We start from the raw sequence: 17,874 nt of genomic DNA, 5'->3' as shown, positions 1-17,874 counted from the left end.
TGGGCTGTGTCTGAACCACGATCCTCCTATTGATATAATTCCTGGTGTAACTGGCATGACAGGCATGTGCTACTACATATGGCTTTGGGTATCAAGATGGCATTTGTACACCATTTGTCCTGGGACCGCATCCTCCTAATCTCTGCCTCTCACTAAGCTGAGATGACGTGTATGGTCTGCCCAGCCCGCCTTGAACGGCTCTTTTCACAGAGCTCCAAGCCCGCTCACTATGTCTATCTTGTAGGAATGGAAACGTTTTCTATGTTGATAAGTATGTACGTGACACAGTGTTCAATTGTCAATACTAATTAAGCCCTTAGCACTACAGTAGGTGTCTATATCTCTGCAAGTCACATCGACACACAACACATATACACAATATACAACCCGCAACCCACAACATTGACATGCTATCCCTAAGCCCAGGCAAGACCTCATCTCAACCAATGAAAAACTGGGCCTGATGCTTCAGGCCTGGCCTCTCCTTGGGTCCCAGGTGGTTCCTAGTGTCACATGGAGGCAGAGCTAGGAAGACTGTGGTGGAAAGCCAGCCTGGACACAAGCATGAGACTGGATCCCAGAAACAAAGCAAGAAAAGGGCTGGGGCTAAGTGGCAAAGCAAAACTGCTCTCACTGTCGCTATGTATTTGCTTGATCCAGGCCTGGGAATTTCATCATCTGTATAAAAGCTTTGTTTCACAGATGCCTGGAGAAAAGGTTTTACCTTTTCAAAAATAAAACAAAACAAAAAACAAGGAGAACAGCTGGAGCTTTCTGGGAGAGCATCGAAGTTTTACAGGCGGAGCACAAAGCCAGCCCCCCCCCCCCATGAGTGCTTCTAATAGCCTGAAAGAGACAAACCCACCGAGTTCTGAGCTGTTATTCTGCAGCAAAAACAGCCAAGGTACACACACACACACACACACACACACACACACACACACACACACACACACCCTGGATGGCCCAGGGCCCGGACACCCCTAAAGCCAGAGCCAGCTCCTGCCCGTCCTGGCTGCCTCCCTGTGGACCCCGGCCCTGCCTCCCCTCACAGTGGGTTGTGCCAGCAAGCCGTCTCCCAGCCTCAGATCCCCACAACTGATTTCTTAGCCACAAATCCAGACAAAAAGGCCAAAAGCACCGGTAGACACAGTCACATCACCCACCTGCCGAGGCTTCAAAGGCAGGCGGAAGCACGCCATGGCTCCACGTCGATTCCAGAAAGTGCACGGCTCAGAGAAGTGTTAGCGGCCATCGCCGTGATCCCAAGGAGAAGAGCCGAGCTCAGTGCACAGCAGCGCTGCTGAGTGGTGCTGGAAGCAGCTGCAGACTCCCATTTTGATGGGGTCCCCTGAACTGGAGCCGCTTGGGAGGAGGCAGTGGAAGAACGGCTGGGAGTGTCCTGTGAGGCCAGGACTGGGTCAGTGGTGCATCCCGCCTCCTGCGAGGGCCACTGAGGGCGGGGTGGAGATTTCCTGGTTCACCCCCGGGTGATTGGAGAGCGGGCTGTGGGGGATGAGGGGACCAGCGGAGGCCCAGTTATAATGCATCTGGGTCGTGAACTAGGACAGACGACCCATAGATCTCAGCAGCAGCCCTGGCCCGTTCATCTTCACTACGTACAATACTCCAGGTCCCCGACTGGTTAACAGCTGGGGGCAACAGCAGCATTTCAAAGTTGATCAGACAAACATGTAACATTTCAGCCACCTCTGACCTACCACTTCAGATGCTCCATGTGGATGGAGGGTCAACCTTTCCAGAAAATTCTGCTGTATGCCCGGGTCTGAGAATGCCCGCTGAATACCAGTCTTCTTGCGAATGAGCTCACAGGGCTATTTCCAGGCCTTACCCCCTGGATCCCCCAGGGCACACAGGCGGAGATTTGGGGGCCAGACATCCCCATCATACCCATTTTTCTCCTTTTTAAATTTGTGTAGAATTGTTTTCCAGCCTCAGCCCAAACAAAAATCACAAGCTGTGTTCCGCCCAGGGGGAGGGGGGAGTTTAGTTACATACAATTTAGAACAGCTAGCTGATAAAAAGCAACATTCTTGCTACAGTGAAGCTGGGGCCTGGTAACTGTTTCTCAGCCCATCTTCACAGCTACTGGGGGAGGCGGAGATGGGAGGGAAGATTTGCATTCAATGCCAACCCAAACAACAGAAAGGAAAACCATGAGACCCCCATCTCAACCAATTAGAAAAGCTGGCATAGCCTTGCATCCCAGCTACATGGAAAGGAAATAGACCAAGGTTGTCCATGGCCAGAGTAACAAAGTACGGCCCTGCAAAACAGATAACTACAACTAAGAGGGCTGGGAGATTGGGTCAAGTGGGCCTGCTGAGCAAGCACAAGTCTCCAAGTTCAAAGCCTGGTTTGGTAAAAAAAGAAAAAAGAAATGGGCAGAGCAGAGGTGTTCTTGAGCTTGAGATTAAAGCATTATTTGTATTTCCGTCCAACTAACCTGCTATTTTGTAATTCAAGGCAGAAGCTGTAGATGTTCATGTTGCAAATATACTTATCAAGATGGCAAGAGAATCTGAGCTACAATTTTGTGAAGTTAGTGTCAAATACAAAAACAGAGTGGAGCCTGGCACAAATCCTTTTCTTTGTCTATTTTTGGCATTAGACTTTTGAAACGCACGAACCTTGAAGATTTATGCTGAACACTGACCCCCTATCTTACAGCAACATTGAACATTTTGTAAAGACATTTTCTGTGGCACTGTGGTCAAAATCTGTTGGAAATCTTTAATCAACGTGTTCAGTAAATGAGTGCCAAGAATTTCAAACTTTGAATTGTTCGTGGATTGTAATTATTAGAAACAATCCTTGCCAGGAGCTAAACACTGGCAATGTAGCCTGACAGAGGCGGGGTGGGAGATGGAGAGATTCAATGCCCAGACAACTCTGGGGTGCTGAGTCCAATTTCCCTTTCATTCCATCATTGTTTCTGGCATATGTCAGCATGTGGGCTTGATCTTTTGATATGATTTCTAGTTTTAATTAGAAAAATTTATATTTTGCACAGTGGTGGTAGGAAATGAAGAAGGTCTACTATTTTCAAGGGTCTGAAGTGGATGAACTATTTCAAAAGAATAACAAACATTTTGAGGGAGATGAATTTTTGTTTATTCATCAAAGAACATTATTACCCAGAGTGCAAGTAAGAGGGCAGAACTTAGAGACATTCAACTTGGATTATGTACATTTTTAAAAATTCTGTTTTTATTTGTATTGATTGATTGGCCCGACTGGGGATGGAGCTCAGGGTCTTGCTAGGCAAGTTATCTATTGATATAGCGCTCTACTACTAGGCTACACTCCTGGTCCTCCAAGCCAATCTCAGTGTGTGTGTGTGTGTGTGTGTGTGTGGCTCAAACTTGGCCTGGGTATTGTCTCTGAGCTGCTTAATTCAAGGTTGGCTCTTTACCACCTGAACCACAGCTCCACTTCTGGCATTTTTTTGCTGGTTACTTGGAGATGAGTCACACAGACTTTCCTGCCTGGGCCGGCTTCAACCTATGATCATCAAATCTCAGCCTCCTGAGTAGCTAGGCTTATGGGCATGAACCACCAGTACCTGGCTCCCGATTTCTGCTTCTAAAGTTGGTGATCTCGGTCAAGGGTAACCTAATTTCTGCTGCCATCTGGCCTGGGAGCTCTTCTCGTTCTTCCCCTGGTGCCTCGGGCTCTGTGTCCCCAGCTGGACACAGAAGCACCGTGGAATACAGTGTGCTCTGGCTACACCCACGTCTGCCTCCATCCTAGGCCGGCCTGCGCGGTGAGGAGGCTGCCCCGGGGAAGCTGCGGCAGCGCCCGGGCCCTGCGGACTGCGCTCGGAAAGGCTTCATGGAGCATCTTCTCTGCAGACGCGCTGGCCCGCCGCTCTGGAACGCCCAGATAGCTAAGGTGCTTCGGGCTGACAGCTTGCGGGGGAACAGGCTGGGAAAAACCGCCAAGTGTGGTTCTGAGAACTACCGAAAGGGCCATGGCTGAGTAAGCCGTGTGCACCCCCAGACCCCGGCGGAGCAGCGGGCATGCGAACTCAATGCAGGTCCCGAGGCCAAGGCCGCCTCTTGTGCAGCGGGACCGGGAAGCGACCGGGCGCTGCTGCCGCAGTAGCTCGTGCCTCAAATAAACACAGAATTCCTAAACATGGACGTTCCCCGAGTCAAACGCCTCCAATCGTCCTTCGAAGACTTCGGGATTGTTATCACGGATGTACGCGGCATTCCAGATGCAACAAGAAAAGGCAGCTTCACTGAAAATAAATAAATAAGCGCCACGCCCGCGAAAGCCTCCGCGAGCCCCCTGGACGCGTCCACAGAACCCAGGCCGCCCCAGGCAAAGAAAGCGGCGAGGACCACGCGGCTGGTCGTCGATTGGCTGCTCATCAACGGGTGGGCGGCCCGTGGATCGGCTGCTCGTCGCGGATTGGCTGCCCGTGGATGGGCTGCTCGTCGCGGATTGGCTGCTGCGGAGGTCAAGCGGCCGCGGCCCGGAGGCGGGTCCTCATCGCCACTTCCGGGGGCCGGGCCTGGAACGTCGCGCAGCCCGGGAACCCGGGCGGTCTCCATGGTAACCGGCTCGGCCCGCGCGGTCCCGAGGCCCCGCCGCCCTGCCGGCACCGCGCCGACCCCGCCCGCACCGAGGCCGGGCAGCCGTGACCGCGGTGCTCCGCCTGCCCCGCCCCGCCGCACCTGCTGCAGGCTGACCGGAAGCGGCTCCCGCGGGCCGCCACCGCGGGGGCGCCTCGGCCCGGCCGTGCGGTGCGCGGGCCGAGCGGCGGAGGAGGCGGCGGAGAGCCAGGTACGCGCCCGCCGCCCCGCGCGCCCGCCGGCCACGGCCGCCCCGCCGCCGCCGGGGCAGGTGCGCCGCCTTTGTTCTCCCCCGGCTGGGTGCGGGCGCCGCCCCCGCCTGTCCGCCTGAAACCGTCTCCCAGGCCCCGGGGCCGGGACCGGTGGCCGCGGGCCGCCGGCGAGGCCTGCGGAGGAGCCGGGCCCACCGCGCTGCGCCGCCGGCCCGCCCGCCGCCGGGCGCGCCCCGCCCCCGCGTCCGAGGCCTCGGGGCCCGCGCCCCGGCCGGCCGGCATGGTGCAGCCGCAGACGGCCCAGGCGGAGGGCCCGGGCCCGGCGGGCGCCCCGGCCACGCCGGCGGGCCCCGTGCTGGACACGCTGACCTCGCTGCGCCTCACCAACTCGGCGCTGCGGCGCGAGGCCTCCACGCTGCGCGCGGAGAAGGCGAACCTCACGCACATGCTGGAGAGCGTGACGGCCGAGCTGACCCTGCTGCGCACCCGCGCCCGCATCCCCGGCGCCCTGCAGATCACGCCGCCCGTCTCCGCCATCGCCTCGGCCGGCGCGCGCCCCGCCACCACGCCGCCCACCTCCCTGCCCGAGCCCTTCTCGGGGGACCCCGGCCAGCTGGCGGGGTTCCTGATGCAGATGGACCGCTTCATGATCTTCCAGGCCTCCCGCTTCCCGGGCGAGGCCGAGCGGGTGGCCTTCCTGGTGTCCCGGCTCACCGGCGAGGCGGAGCGCTGGGCCATCCCGCACATGCAGCCCGGCAGCCCGCTGCGCACCGACTACCAGGGCTTCCTGGCCGAGCTGCGCAGAACCTACAAGAGCCCGCTGCGGCACGCGCGGCGCGCCCAGATCCGGAAGACGGCGGCCTCCAACCGCGCCGCCGCCTCCAGCCGGGCCGCCGCCTCCAGCCAGGCCGCGCGTGAGCGCCCGGGGCTCAGCCGCCCGCCCGAGGCCGTGGCGGGGCCCTGCCCGGTCCATCCAGCCTCCGATGGGACCCGTCCAGCCCCGGCCCTGCCCGCCCGAGCACGGAATCTTTAGGGCTCCACTCCCAGCCGGTCGCACCTCAGCCGACCCAGGTGGCCCTGACTGCCGCAGAGAAGAACCGGACCGCCCGCCCACCCATGGCCTCGCCCCGTGGCCTCGCCTGTTCGAAGACTTCCCTCTGCCTTGGCTAGTTGTAGGCGGTTTTCCTGCCACCCTGTGGGCTCCCCACCACCACCACCACCCACTGCCCGTCTCTGTGCGCTTCCTGTCCCCACTGGCTGGGTCCCCGCAGGGCAGTGCATGCCTTCCTCTTGTTGGCCACCTCGCTGGTCCCTTCCCCCCCACACTTAGCATGCCTGGGGACCTTGCGACCCCAGCCTTCTATCCTGGCTACTCGCTACTCCGCTTTGCACTCTGCAAGTGCCCTGTGCAGCTGCCCTGTTCCTGCCAATGTCCTCTAGGCACAAGGAGACCAGGCTGGTCCCTGACGTGTATCTGAACCCTCCTGCACGCACCGGCCTTGCCAGGGGCCGGGCACCAGGGAGCCTTATTCTTGTTCTTGGTGACCAAGTGAGCCTGCCACTGAGGGGTGCAGCATCTGGGGATGGTGGGATGGCTTCCCTCTGTCCCCCAGTCCCCCTTCCTACATGCCACCACCTTCTTACAGGGCCACGAGCTGGGGACATCGGAGCTTACCTGTGCTGTGGCAGTTCTGTCAGGCTGCCAGCGACTCATTTGTGACATCGGGGCCTGTGTGTGATGACAGGCTGGGGCAGGGCGCTCGTGACCCCGGTGCTGCCCAGGATCTCTGGTGGAGAGTTTGCATGTGGCTCAGGTCCAGGTTGCTGTGATGGACCTGCTCTGGTTCCAGACCCTTCCCTGTCCATCTGTGTGGTCTTCGTCCTGGCCTTTCAGCCTCTCTCGCCATCTCATAGTCTCCAAAGATGCCTGCTTTGGGCCCTCCCCCAGCTTGGCTACCATGTCCAGCTTTTGTCCAGGAGCAAGGGATTATCATCTCAGGAGGCCGGCTCCTCTGAGAGGTGGGGAGGCCAGTAGGTCTGGATGGCCTTTGTAAAGGCAAAGAGCTGTGGACTGTGCAGCCTGGTCGGGAGGATGCAGAGCTGGCAGGTCCCCCTGTGCTGAGGTCCAGAGCTGGGCCGTGAGGGTGGACCTCCATGATTTCTTCACAGCAGATGACCAAGACCTCATATTCTAGGACTTTGGCCCTGTGGACTGTGTGCCCTGCTGTACTTAAGTGCCAAATGGACCGTGGGTACATGGTCACCTGGGCATCTCTCGGTTCTGCCCTTGTCTGTGTGGTCCTGGCTTGAGCAGGGGCACCGCTTTGTGCCCACCCAAAGATGGCTGTGACTGGGGAACTAGACCTGAGCTCCCGGGGCCCTCCCTGTCTCCTAGGGTCGTCCCTTGGCGGGGAAGAGGCTGCGGCTCTGAAGCTCTCTTTGCTGTGTAGGGAAAGGGGTTCGCAGGCCACAGCACCCATACATTTTAAATTCATTTAAGCCGGTTGCCCTGCTGCACCATGGTCTGGACACAGGCCTCAGGTCTCTGGGTCAGCCCAGGCTGCTCCGCTGGCCGTGGTGCTGGGCTTCCCGGTGGGGCCTGGATGGGAGTGTGCCTGTCTCTTCTGTCTCCCTCAGCTGTCCTGGCAGGTCCTGAACCTGCAATCCACAGACCGGGGAGGTTTCTACCTGCTCAGCCAGGCCAGGGGAAGAGCCCCACATGCAAGCTGGGGCCTCTGCATGCTCTCAGGCTGTCTACCCGCTCTGTAGGGTGCTGTTGGCATTAGATTCCTGACTGCCTCCCTGGCCAGGCCCTTTGTGTCTGGGTTGTCTGCCCTGTGTGAGCCACTGGCTGGCTGGGATTGGTGATGGGATTGTATCTTGCTTCCTGGTGCTTAGTGTTGTGCCTTGTGCTGGCGTTCTGTGCTGGGTCTGGAGCCTGGGGAGGGGGAGAGGGCCCAGGGCCCCAGACTCCTGGCACCTCAGAATCAGAAGCCTTTGTTGGAGGGGCTGACCTGGGAGACAGTCTCCACGTGAAGCTGGCCTGAGGCCTACACAGCCCAGGGGAACCTGCAGAGAGTGGGATCCCAGCAGGGACGGGGGACCTGCAGAGAGTGGGGAGCGGGTGGAGAGGCTTTGTACACACTGAGGGTTTCCACTCGTTCTGTGTGGAGAGGACAGTGAGGATGGGGCAGTGGCAGGTCGTGCAGCTGGGTCTGTGATCCTCCCTCTCTGGTAAGTCAGCCTGTGGCACTGCCAGGCATAATGGCGGTGTACAGCATCATGACCTGAAGCATTCTGGTGACTTCTACAACCATGACACATCCGCAGAGCCCAAGTGGGCTTGAAGTTTGCAGGCCGCCCGGCCACATGCCCATCCCGGCCTGTCTGCTGTTGCGGTGGCCGTGGCAGGCCTCGTGTTGGGTGTAGTGGGCCTGACCCTCACTCGGTGGCATGAGGACTCCCCACGGGAGGGCCCAAAGCCACCGGGTTCCCCTTTCCATGTTGGCTCCAGACACGTGGCTCATGAGGCGGCCATCAGTGATGCTCGGAGCAGAAAGCCACGGTGTCGCTCCTGGCCTCCATCCCAGAGGCAGACCGTCCAGCTGCAGAACACGAGACCTGCCAGCTCCTTGCGGCCTGCGGACTAAATGGCTTCCACAAACTTCTGTGCCCACCCCTGGGTATTTGTGTCTCTGGGCTATTTGTTAATTTGGTGGTGGAAGCTGGCACTGAGCTTTCGTTCGTCTTTCCTCTTCTGTGGATTCTCCCTTGCCTGCTGACTGAGCTCGTGAAACACACTGACCTGGCGGTGTCCACCTGCTGAAGCATTGCCACGTCTCACTGTGCGCTTTTAGCTTAGTGAAACCTTGACGTCTCTGTGAGCCCAGGTCCACTAGTGGCCGTGGGAAGCAGGCAGGCTTATTTGGTCTTTATTTCTGGTTCTGGGATTTGATGCTCTGCAGTGGAATAATCACACTTCCAGCTCCCTTTTTAAAATGGTTATTTTGAGATAGGGTCTTGCTTTTTTCCCAGGCAGATGCCTGGACTTCTGCGTTCTGCTTTCCACCATTGCTGAGATGACAGGAACATGCCACCACACCCAGCTTTTTATCTGTTGAGACGGGCTCTCAGATCTGTTTGGGCTGTGATCCTTGCATCTCACTAAACTTCCTGGGTAGCAAGGATAAGCAGGCCAGGTGTTATTTTGCCTATTGATTTGGCTGTATGCTTTGCATCTGTAAGCAAGCCTGACGCACAGGAAGTCCCCGGTGGTCCTTCGTTGCTTTGCATATATGAACAAGCTGGGTCCTGGATCGCATGCACTGTTACAAGTACTGAGAACCCCGGCCTGGTTTTGTGTACGCAGGCGTTTATCTGTACTTGTGGTATCAGAAGTCTTCAAGCATTATTAAAAATAAAACAAAACGAGGCTGGGCATGGTGGTTTGTTGCTGTAATCCGGGTACTCGGGAGACAAAAATTGGGAGGATGACAGTTCAAGGCCATCCCCGGCAAAGAGTTTGAGGGCCTCCACTTCAGCCAGGAAAGATGAGCTAAGTGTGGTGGCCTGTGTTTGTATTCCAGCTACACGAGAGGTGGGACGTGGCTCAAGTGGCCGAGCATCTGCCCAGCAAGCCACCCTACCCCCAGCACTGCAGAAACGAAAACACCGCAGTCATCCACACAGCGAAACACTGGACTGGCTTTAACTTCTTAAAATTAAAAACATTGTCAGGAAGGTGATACGTCTCTCTCTCTGTGGGTTGCAGTTTCGTAAGTCAGGTGGAGTGCATTTCGTTTTGGACAGTATCCCCCATGCCTTGCTCTCCAGTCTCCTCCCCTCCCCCTCCAAGTTCAACGCAGTGACCAGTGACGGCCTCTGCTGCATTTATTTGCTGTTTGATCCTCCATTTCTGTTCCAGGACAAAAAGAAAAATAAAACAACTCTTGTTTCCATCTCCTGGAGTTCATTTCGATAAATACTATTTTGTATGCTCAGCGGCTAGCTTTTTAGTTGAAGGCCCGAGCTCCACCACCTGAGCCGCAGCTCTTCCGGCTGCTGGGTGGTTCGTGGAGATAAGAGTTTCACAGAGTTACTTTCCCGCTGGAGCCGGCTTTGAACTGTCATCCTTGTATCTCAGCCTCTTGAGCGTAATACTGTATGTGAATGGACGCCAGCTTCCCGCGCCAGCCCCACGTGAGGCAGTGGCGTTGCTTGTGCCCACTTCCCTGGGTACCCCCTTCCTGGAGGGGGTGGGGCACTGCTTCCAAAGTCAGTTGCCCTGGGAGAGCCGGCGGGGTGGCAGCCATGGCCCTTAACCCTCATTCTTTTCCCTGTTCATACAGACGTCTTTTCTGGGACTAATTTGGCTCTGAATGCCTTCTAAAGACTAAAACAACTGTCCTGAGAGCAGACGCTCAGTTCCTGTCCCCAGGGACAGCACACAGCCAGGGTGGGCCTTCCTGCCCAGCGGCCGCCTGCTTCCCATGTCTGGTTTCCCGATGGAGCGGGGTCCAGCCCTCCCTGCCCCTGGTTGTCCTGTGAGCTAGCCCTGGGGCGGAACCCCAGCTGTCAGCAGTCGAGTGCCTGGCCCTGATTTCTCCCACCTGCCTTCCGTGATCCCTGCCAAGGGAGGCCCTGCTGTGTCCTGCCACTCACAGATGTGTCCAGTGTCTGCCTGGGGCCCTGGCCCTCGGTGCAGTGGCTGGCGGGATCATGGTGGAACACAAGCCCTGGCACTGCCACGTCACATCTCTCCTCCGCGGGCTCCGCTGACCAGGAGCCGTTGTCAGAGGTGAGGGCACTGGAGGGGTCACTTTTTTTTGTGGGTCATGGTACTTGAACTAGGCCTGGGTGCTGTCCCTGAGCTCTTCAGCTCGAGGCTACGGCCCTATGGAGAGGTCGCTTTTAACCCTTTCCAGCCTCTGGAATTTAGGAAAGCAATCCCCTACCTCCAATGGCAATTGGAGGAGAGCGGGAGAAACATGCCTGAGTGCTGCGCAGTGGAGAGGAGGTAAGTGCCATTGGGCAGCGGGCCTGGAGGGCGGGGGCAGCATGGGGCAGCGTGGGGCAGGACCGGGGGCATGCGGTGGCTGTGTGTGCATGTCCTCCTGCACTGTAGGTGACTGTGTTACCTCTTCCTCAGAGCTGGACCACCCTGGGTGGACACGGAGGGATGGCAGAAAGCGGGGAGACCCACATTCCCCCAGGGCATTTGAACGAAACACTGAGGGGTTTGGAGGACAACTACAGTAAGAAGACCCTGGAACCATCAGAAAGTTAGGACAGATGAATGAATGAATGAATGAATGAAGTCAGAAGAGGGATGGTGCTGACTGCAGTTGAGTGGGTTTGGGAGGAGCTGGGGTGGCTTCTAGTGAGGAAATTCTGATAAACCCAGCAGCTCATCCAAGTGTGCAAAGTGACCGAGGAGGCCCCGGGGTCCTGGCTGCCCAGGGTGGGCGGGCAGGGGGGTGGCCTGCCGGTGGCTCAGGCCCTTGGAGGCAATGTCACAATCTGAGAGAATGTCACCGCGCGGTGTCCTGCCTGTGTCAGGACTCTGGAGGCTGAAGAGTGGTAAGGGCAGGAGGAGAGAAAAGGAACCCAGGTGGCTTCATGACAGAGAGGTCCCGCGGAAGCCAGGCAGGAGGGATGGTCGGGGTGGCTGGAGGGCCTCAGGCGTAGCCCTGCCCAAGAGAAAGGTTGTCCACGTGCGTGTTTAGCTTTCAGATCAATACTGTTCCACACTGTGTGAAACTTTCTCAGTCTGAGGATATATCAAACACCTCTCTCTCTCTCTCTCTCTCTCTCTCTCTCTCTCTCTCTCTCTCTCTCTCTCTCTCTCTCTCTCTCATACTGGGGCTTGGTTGCTTGGCTTTTTTGTTTAAGGCTGGTGCTCTACCGCTTGAACCACACTTCCATTTCTGGCTCGTGCGTGGGTAATTGGAGGTAAGAATCTCATGGACGTTCCTTCCTGCGCTGACTTTGAAGTGCAGTCTTCAGATCTGAGTAGTTAGGATTACAGACGTGAGCCACCCACAGCCAGCCAGCCAGCCCTAGGACTTTTACCAGTCTTCAGGACACAAAGACATTCTGACTTCTTTAAAAAAAACAAGCACACAAAGGAAAAAAACTCCACAGCTTGGAAGTTTTACTTTTCTCCCTTGGACCCTGAATGGTGATGGCGGGTGGATTTTGCTGGTTTTCCTATACAAACTTCGCCAAGAGTTGGGGAACCATTCCTGGGTCTCTTGGGATTTCCCAGGACTTCCCATCTCCCCCTGGCATTGCTTTAGAGTGATGCTTTGAAACCAAGCTGCCAGGCACAGCTGGCAGCCTGGAATCTTCCTTCAGTCCACTCCATCTATTTCCTTCCCACACTGCAGCCTTGGTTCCTGGAGCTTCATGCTTCCTTGTGGGAACTCTGAATTCGGGGGGACAAATTCTGCAGGGACTATCTTCCCTGTGGCGATTGCCCCCACTATTCACACAGCACCCCCACACCCCGGTACAGGGACTTCCACTAAATGCATTAAATGAAGTAGAACTAAGATTTCGCTTCTCCGGTGCAAGGGCCACATTCTGAAAAAGCTCAATAGAACATTTCTCTTCTCAGAGAAGGTTCCAGGGCACAGTGCTATTTTCAGACCCTTTGTAATTCCGTCTGTAGTCTAGAATGAGCTCATCAATTTCTACAGAAAGCCTGCTGGGCGTGAGACTGGAAGATCTCACATTCAGCCAGCAATCCATTTAGAACTGACATTTAAATAACATTGGTCTGCCACTGAATGAATGTGGTTCATTTCTCGTTTTTATTTAGGACTATAATTTTTTCTCAGCAAAGTCTCGTAGCTTTTAGTTAATAATTTCATATATTGTTTACAAATACGTTCTTGAGGATTGGATGTTTCTTGGGATGTTATTACAAAGAGAGTTTTTAGTTTTTCCTCAAAGCTTTATGTAATTATTTGTTGCTTGTACATAAAAGCAAAGCTGGTTGGATGCCTGTAACCCTAGCACCTCGGGAGGCTGAGATCTGAGGATCTCTGTCTGAAGCCAGCTGGAGCAGGAAAGTCTTTGAGGCTCTTCAATGGATCAGCAAAAAGCTGGAAGTGGCAATGTGGCTCAAGTCGTAGAGCATAGCCTTGAGTGAAAAAACTGAGCCTTGAACCCAGGACCAGGACACTCAAAGGCTTGGGCTAGGGTAACAGGCGTGAGCCCCACCCCGTTCCTTCCTTCAGTGTTGGCTCGAGTTTGTGCGATGCCCTGTGGACAGCAGTTCTCTGCAGTGACATGGTGTTTTGTGGTCGTGTATGCCATTTCCTTCTGGGACCCCAGTGTCCATCCTTGGCCCATCACCCCATTCGTGAGCCTTGAGTATGGGGGGTGTTTGGTCAAAGTTTCCTATCTGTTTGCACAAAGTTGTCCACAGCCTGCTCCGGCCTTCCTCAGCCTTCTCTTGTAGGCTGCCTGGCTGGTGTTCAAGTCTTGTCCATCCTGTTTGTCATCATCCTAATCTAAGTTGATTAACTTGTTTTAATTTAAGTGTGTGTGTGTGTGTGTGTGTGTGTGTGTGTGTGTGTGTGCAAGCTGGTCCTGGTGCTTGAACTCAGGGCCTGGGCACTGTCCCTGAGCATTTCACTCAAGACTGGTGCTCTACCACTTGAACCAGAGCTCTACTTCTGGCTTTTGGATGGTTGTTTAGAAACGAGAGTCCTACAGACTTTCCTGGCTGGGAACCTCAGCCTTCTGAGTGCTACAAGGGCCCTGTGGTTTTTTCCAGTTAGGCTTCCTGAAAACAATTAGAGAGAACCTGGAGTTTGGCCTAGTGGTAGAGTGCTGGCCTAGCATGCACGAAGACCTGGGTTTGATTCCTTGGTACCACATACACAGAAAAAGCCAGAAGTGGTGCTGTGGCTCAAGTGGTAGAGTGCTAATCTACCACTCAAGGACAGTGCCCAGGCTCTGAGTTCAAGCCCCAGGACTGGCAAAAATAAAAAAAAATATAAACAATTAGAGAAAGAGCTTTTCCATTCTACACTCCTTCTGTTCTTAACTTTAAATATTCTCAAGTTGTCCTTCATCGCCACTCCTTCTCAGATATCAGCTATTTATACCCATGGAGTATTTCTCATAACTCTTTTCTAATGTGTATTGATTTGTCCTAGTTATAAAAGCAGCACATGTTCACGTCTGAGCACTGAGAAAATAGAATCTCAGGAAAACAATAACAGCCTCTCCACCCTACTCAGAAGATGAGCTCGGACTTCTTAACATTTTTTTCCTCTGTTCATTTTAAATATGAAATAGAATTACTTAAGGAATGAATCTCCACTTTCTGATGAAAATTGTAATAACCCAGACGACTACACAGAAAGTGCTGGTAGGTCTCAGCAAGTCAAAAGCAGGTAGAAGCAGTGAGAGCCCAGAGCCCAGCGCTGTGCCGTCTGGAGAAACTCACACAGAGCTCCTGCACAGCGGGGCTGGCATTGGAGGGCAGGGCTTTGGGGGAGGAATGGAGGCATTTTCTGATGGAGGAAAGCTAAGAGAACTGCCTAGCAGAAGCGCCTGGGGTGACAGACTCTTTGGCTGTGTGATTCTGCGTGCAGGGGGGCAGACGCCGTGGGAAGATGGGTGTGGCTGTGAGCACGTGGCTCCATGCAGCCCGGGGCCACGGTGAGACGGCCACGCACCTTCCACTCTGCCAGGAAAATAACACCAAGGCAGTCACTCAGTCCCGTGGTGCCACAGAGCAACTGGGCCACTTAAAAAGAACAGAAACGTGTCCCTGTCCCAGCTCCACAGGCTGGGAAGTTCACCCTGGTGTCTGTCCTGGGCTATACTGTGCTGCTGATATGAGGGGGCCAAGGCCGTCCTCGTGTGGGGTAGGGGGTTTCCCACAGGCTGGGGGCCTTTCCGTGGGTGTTAGCTCCATTCTCCAGGGGGCTCTCCTGTGGCCCAGCCCCATCCCAGCCCAGTGGTACTAGGACAGAGTCCTGGAGCGACTCCAGCCAGATATGGGGGGACACAGATGTCCTCCCACTCCCAGGCCCCCCTCTGAGTGAGCCTCGAGGTCCCCTAAAACAGGACATCCCGCTCAGTGAGCCTCCAGGCCCCCCATACCCTGACACCCCTCGAGGGAGCCTCGAGGTCCTGTCCCTATAATGTCACCCTGAGCGTGAGCAAGGCCACATAAGTAGACCTTGGGGTGCGGGGCAAGGATCCCGTGGTATGAGATATTGGCCGACGTGCCCACGTGGACAGGTGGTCGATGGAAGCTGCCAGGCTGGTGAAGGGAAGCCGGTGGGGTGAGAGAATCAGGGAATGAGGGCGGATAGTTTCCTGGACCTGGGTGGATGGTGGCTACACAGCTCTGCAGACCAAGTGCACAGCACTGTGCTGCTTTAAGAAGGAGGGCGTTATGGTGTTGTGAAGTCTATCTCAATTAAACTGAGGGCTGCGCTGAAATGGGCTGGGGGTAGAGGATCCATGGGAGAGGCCCGCTCAGGAGACTGAAGGCCCTGGATTCCATCTCCAGAGCTGTGAAACGCGCACACACAAACACACACACACACACACACACACATACACACACACAACACACTACCATATACAAAAGGAATGAAAATTCTAATGACATGGCCTGCGTATACATTTTTAAGGAGTTAGAAACTACAGCCAGGTACCAGTGGCTCACACCTGTAATCCTGGCTGCTGGAGAGGCTGAAGTCCAGCTCATTGCTAGTCCAGGAGAAGAGCCCACGAGTCTCTCTCCAATTAAATAGCAAAAAGCTGAGCTAGAAGCCTGACTCCTGTGGCCGAGTGCCAGCCTAGCAGTTACACTGTGTAAGCTCAAGGCCCTGCGCTCAAACCCCAGCACTGCCAAAACCAGAAAAACGCATGACACACTCATGCACAGGTGTGAGCGTGCTTGTGTTTGTGGGTGGAGATGCGGGATGGAGAGCACGTAGAAATGGGCGGGTTCCCGGCACTGCGGGGAGAGTGGCAGTTAACACTGGGGAAGGAAGGAGAGGAGATAGAGATGCCTGGAAAGCTACAAAGGAAGAGTCAGCTAAGACCACAGGACAAAGCCAGAATAACAAAAGATGCTGGGTCCCCCCAAAAGTGAGACAGGGCAGGGGCCATCAGAAGAGGTTAGACAGGTAAGGACATAAATTAAGATAGTAGATTTAAACCGGCAAATGGATCCGAAGTTAGATTAAGGTTTTTTTGTTTTTGTTTTTTCAGTCGTGGGGCTTGAACTCTGGGCCTGGGTGCTGTGCCTGCACTCTTCAGCTCAAGGCTAGCACTCTACCACTTGAGCCAGAGTGCCACTTCCTAGACTAACTTTAAATGGGCCAAATTCCCCAGTGGAAAGACAGAGATGGTCAGGATGGTTTCTCAGGGCTCCATAGCCACCCACGAATGCCATGTCGAGATGCAAGGCACAGAGCAGGGCAGAGGGAAGGGTAAGATAGGTGAATCGTGAGAGCAGGAGCCAGTGTGGATCTGGCTTGATCACCAGGGGGCAAACAGGCAGAGGAAAAGAAAAACTAATCACCAGGCCATAGAACATGGGAATGCTTTTAGCATTTGGTTGCAGAAATCCTAAATTTGCAACGAGGCCTGCTGTAGAATGTGACAGGGTACTGTGGTTTGCGATCCATGCCCACATCCAATGCCAGTGACACCTGGATCAGTGTGCTCACCCGCCACCTGCCCCCAAGAGGATCCGGGTCCCGTGAAATGCCCTGGAGGAGCTCCAGAATCCGGTCCCTCCCTGAGTCTCCCCCAGTGTCGTCGAGGAAGCTCTGAGCCAGGCTCCGGGCTCACCAGGTCTTCGCTGAGTTAAAATCACTTGTTCTGGACTCACAGGGCCAGGCAAGCATTTCTGTCTCCCAGCAGCCCAGCAGCGCCCCCTCTGCCGTGGGTGACGGTGGCGGCCGCCTGGGTGGAGGGGAACGCTGACGCCCACCCGAGGCAGCAGCTGCTGTCTGCCAGCTCCCATGGCCTCTGTGTGTCTGTCCTCACCATCTGTCTGTCTCCTCTACTGCCTTCACCATGGAACACGCACAGACCTTATCCACCCCACCCAAAAATCCGGGTCTGCTCCGTCACACCTGCTGGCAGCTGGGTCACGACCTGGTCAGTGCCAGTGCCTGCTGCCCACTGGTGTCCACGCCTCACCTGTCTGTCCATGGCTTTGGGCTCCTTCTCAGTTCTGTGGTTTCTATGCAGGGGGTTCCCCTCCCCCAGGGAGTGACCCTCTGAGCCGGACAGGAAGTGACCCCTCCCTCTCACAGAGGCTTCTAGAGAAGGAAGAGTAGAAGGCCACCCACCAGCTCTATGGGAGAATGTAGATTGAGAAAAAGGGAAGAGAACAGAAACTGTGAGAAATCCCCCTCTGAAACATGGATGCCAACGTCCTAAATGAAACACGTAAAAAGCACGCAAATGACAAGTCAGACTTAACCCTACACAACAATGTCATTTATCCCATTAACGGCTAAATGAGAAAAACATCATCTCAATAGATTAAAAAATTGATGCTGGGTACTGGTGGGTAGTGCTGTAATCCTAGCTACAGGAGGCTGAGACCTGAGCATCGTGGTTTGAAGCCAGGGAGAGCAGGAAAGTCCATGAGATTAGAATCTCCAATTAACTACCCAAAGCCAGGAAGCGGTGCTGTGGCTCAAGCGGAAGAGGTGCTAGCCTTGAGTGAAAAAGCTCAGGAACAGCACCCAGGCCCTGAGTTCAAGCCCCAGTACCAACACTCACACACAAACAAAAGGATGGTTTATGGAGCTTAAAATCCATTCATGATAAGAACTCGAAGAAAGCTAGGAATTTAAAAAAAAAAATCCTTAACGTGATAGAGCGTCTACAAAACGTCTGTAGATCTCTCTATCTCTGTCTCTGTCTCCCTCCCTCCATCTCTCCTTCTTCCCATCCCCAGGCCTTTATAACAGCCCCCCATTTCCTCCATACAAAGGCTCTCTTCTTCAAGGAACACCCCAAACCAAGGACAGGCGGTCCAGGATGAGAAATTCGGGCTG

General features: G+C 55.2%; 1 protein-coding gene across 1 annotated transcript; it reads left to right on the top strand.

Annotated features, from left to right (window-relative positions):
- The first annotated feature begins 5,071 nt into the window (after window positions 1–5,071).
- On the top strand, window positions 5,072–8,765 carry Rtl6 (retrotransposon Gag like 6). Its single transcript, XM_090328871.1, has one exon. The coding sequence runs from the start codon at window positions 5,097–5,099 to the stop codon at window positions 5,847–5,849; it is 753 nt and encodes a 250-aa protein (XP_090184997.1). The 5' UTR covers window positions 5,072–5,096; the 3' UTR covers window positions 5,850–8,765.
- The last annotated feature ends 9,109 nt before the right edge of the window (window positions 8,766–17,874 follow it).

This window comes from Megascapheus bottae, chromosome 2 (assembly GCF_031878675.1).
Source record: "Megascapheus bottae isolate mThoBot1 chromosome 2, mThoBot2.hap1, whole genome shotgun sequence".
In the NCBI taxonomy this organism is placed as follows: Eukaryota; Metazoa; Chordata; class Mammalia; order Rodentia; family Geomyidae; genus Megascapheus; species Megascapheus bottae.
The sequence above is the reverse complement of the archived record's forward strand: the minus strand, read 5'-3'. Positions and strand labels throughout refer to the sequence as shown.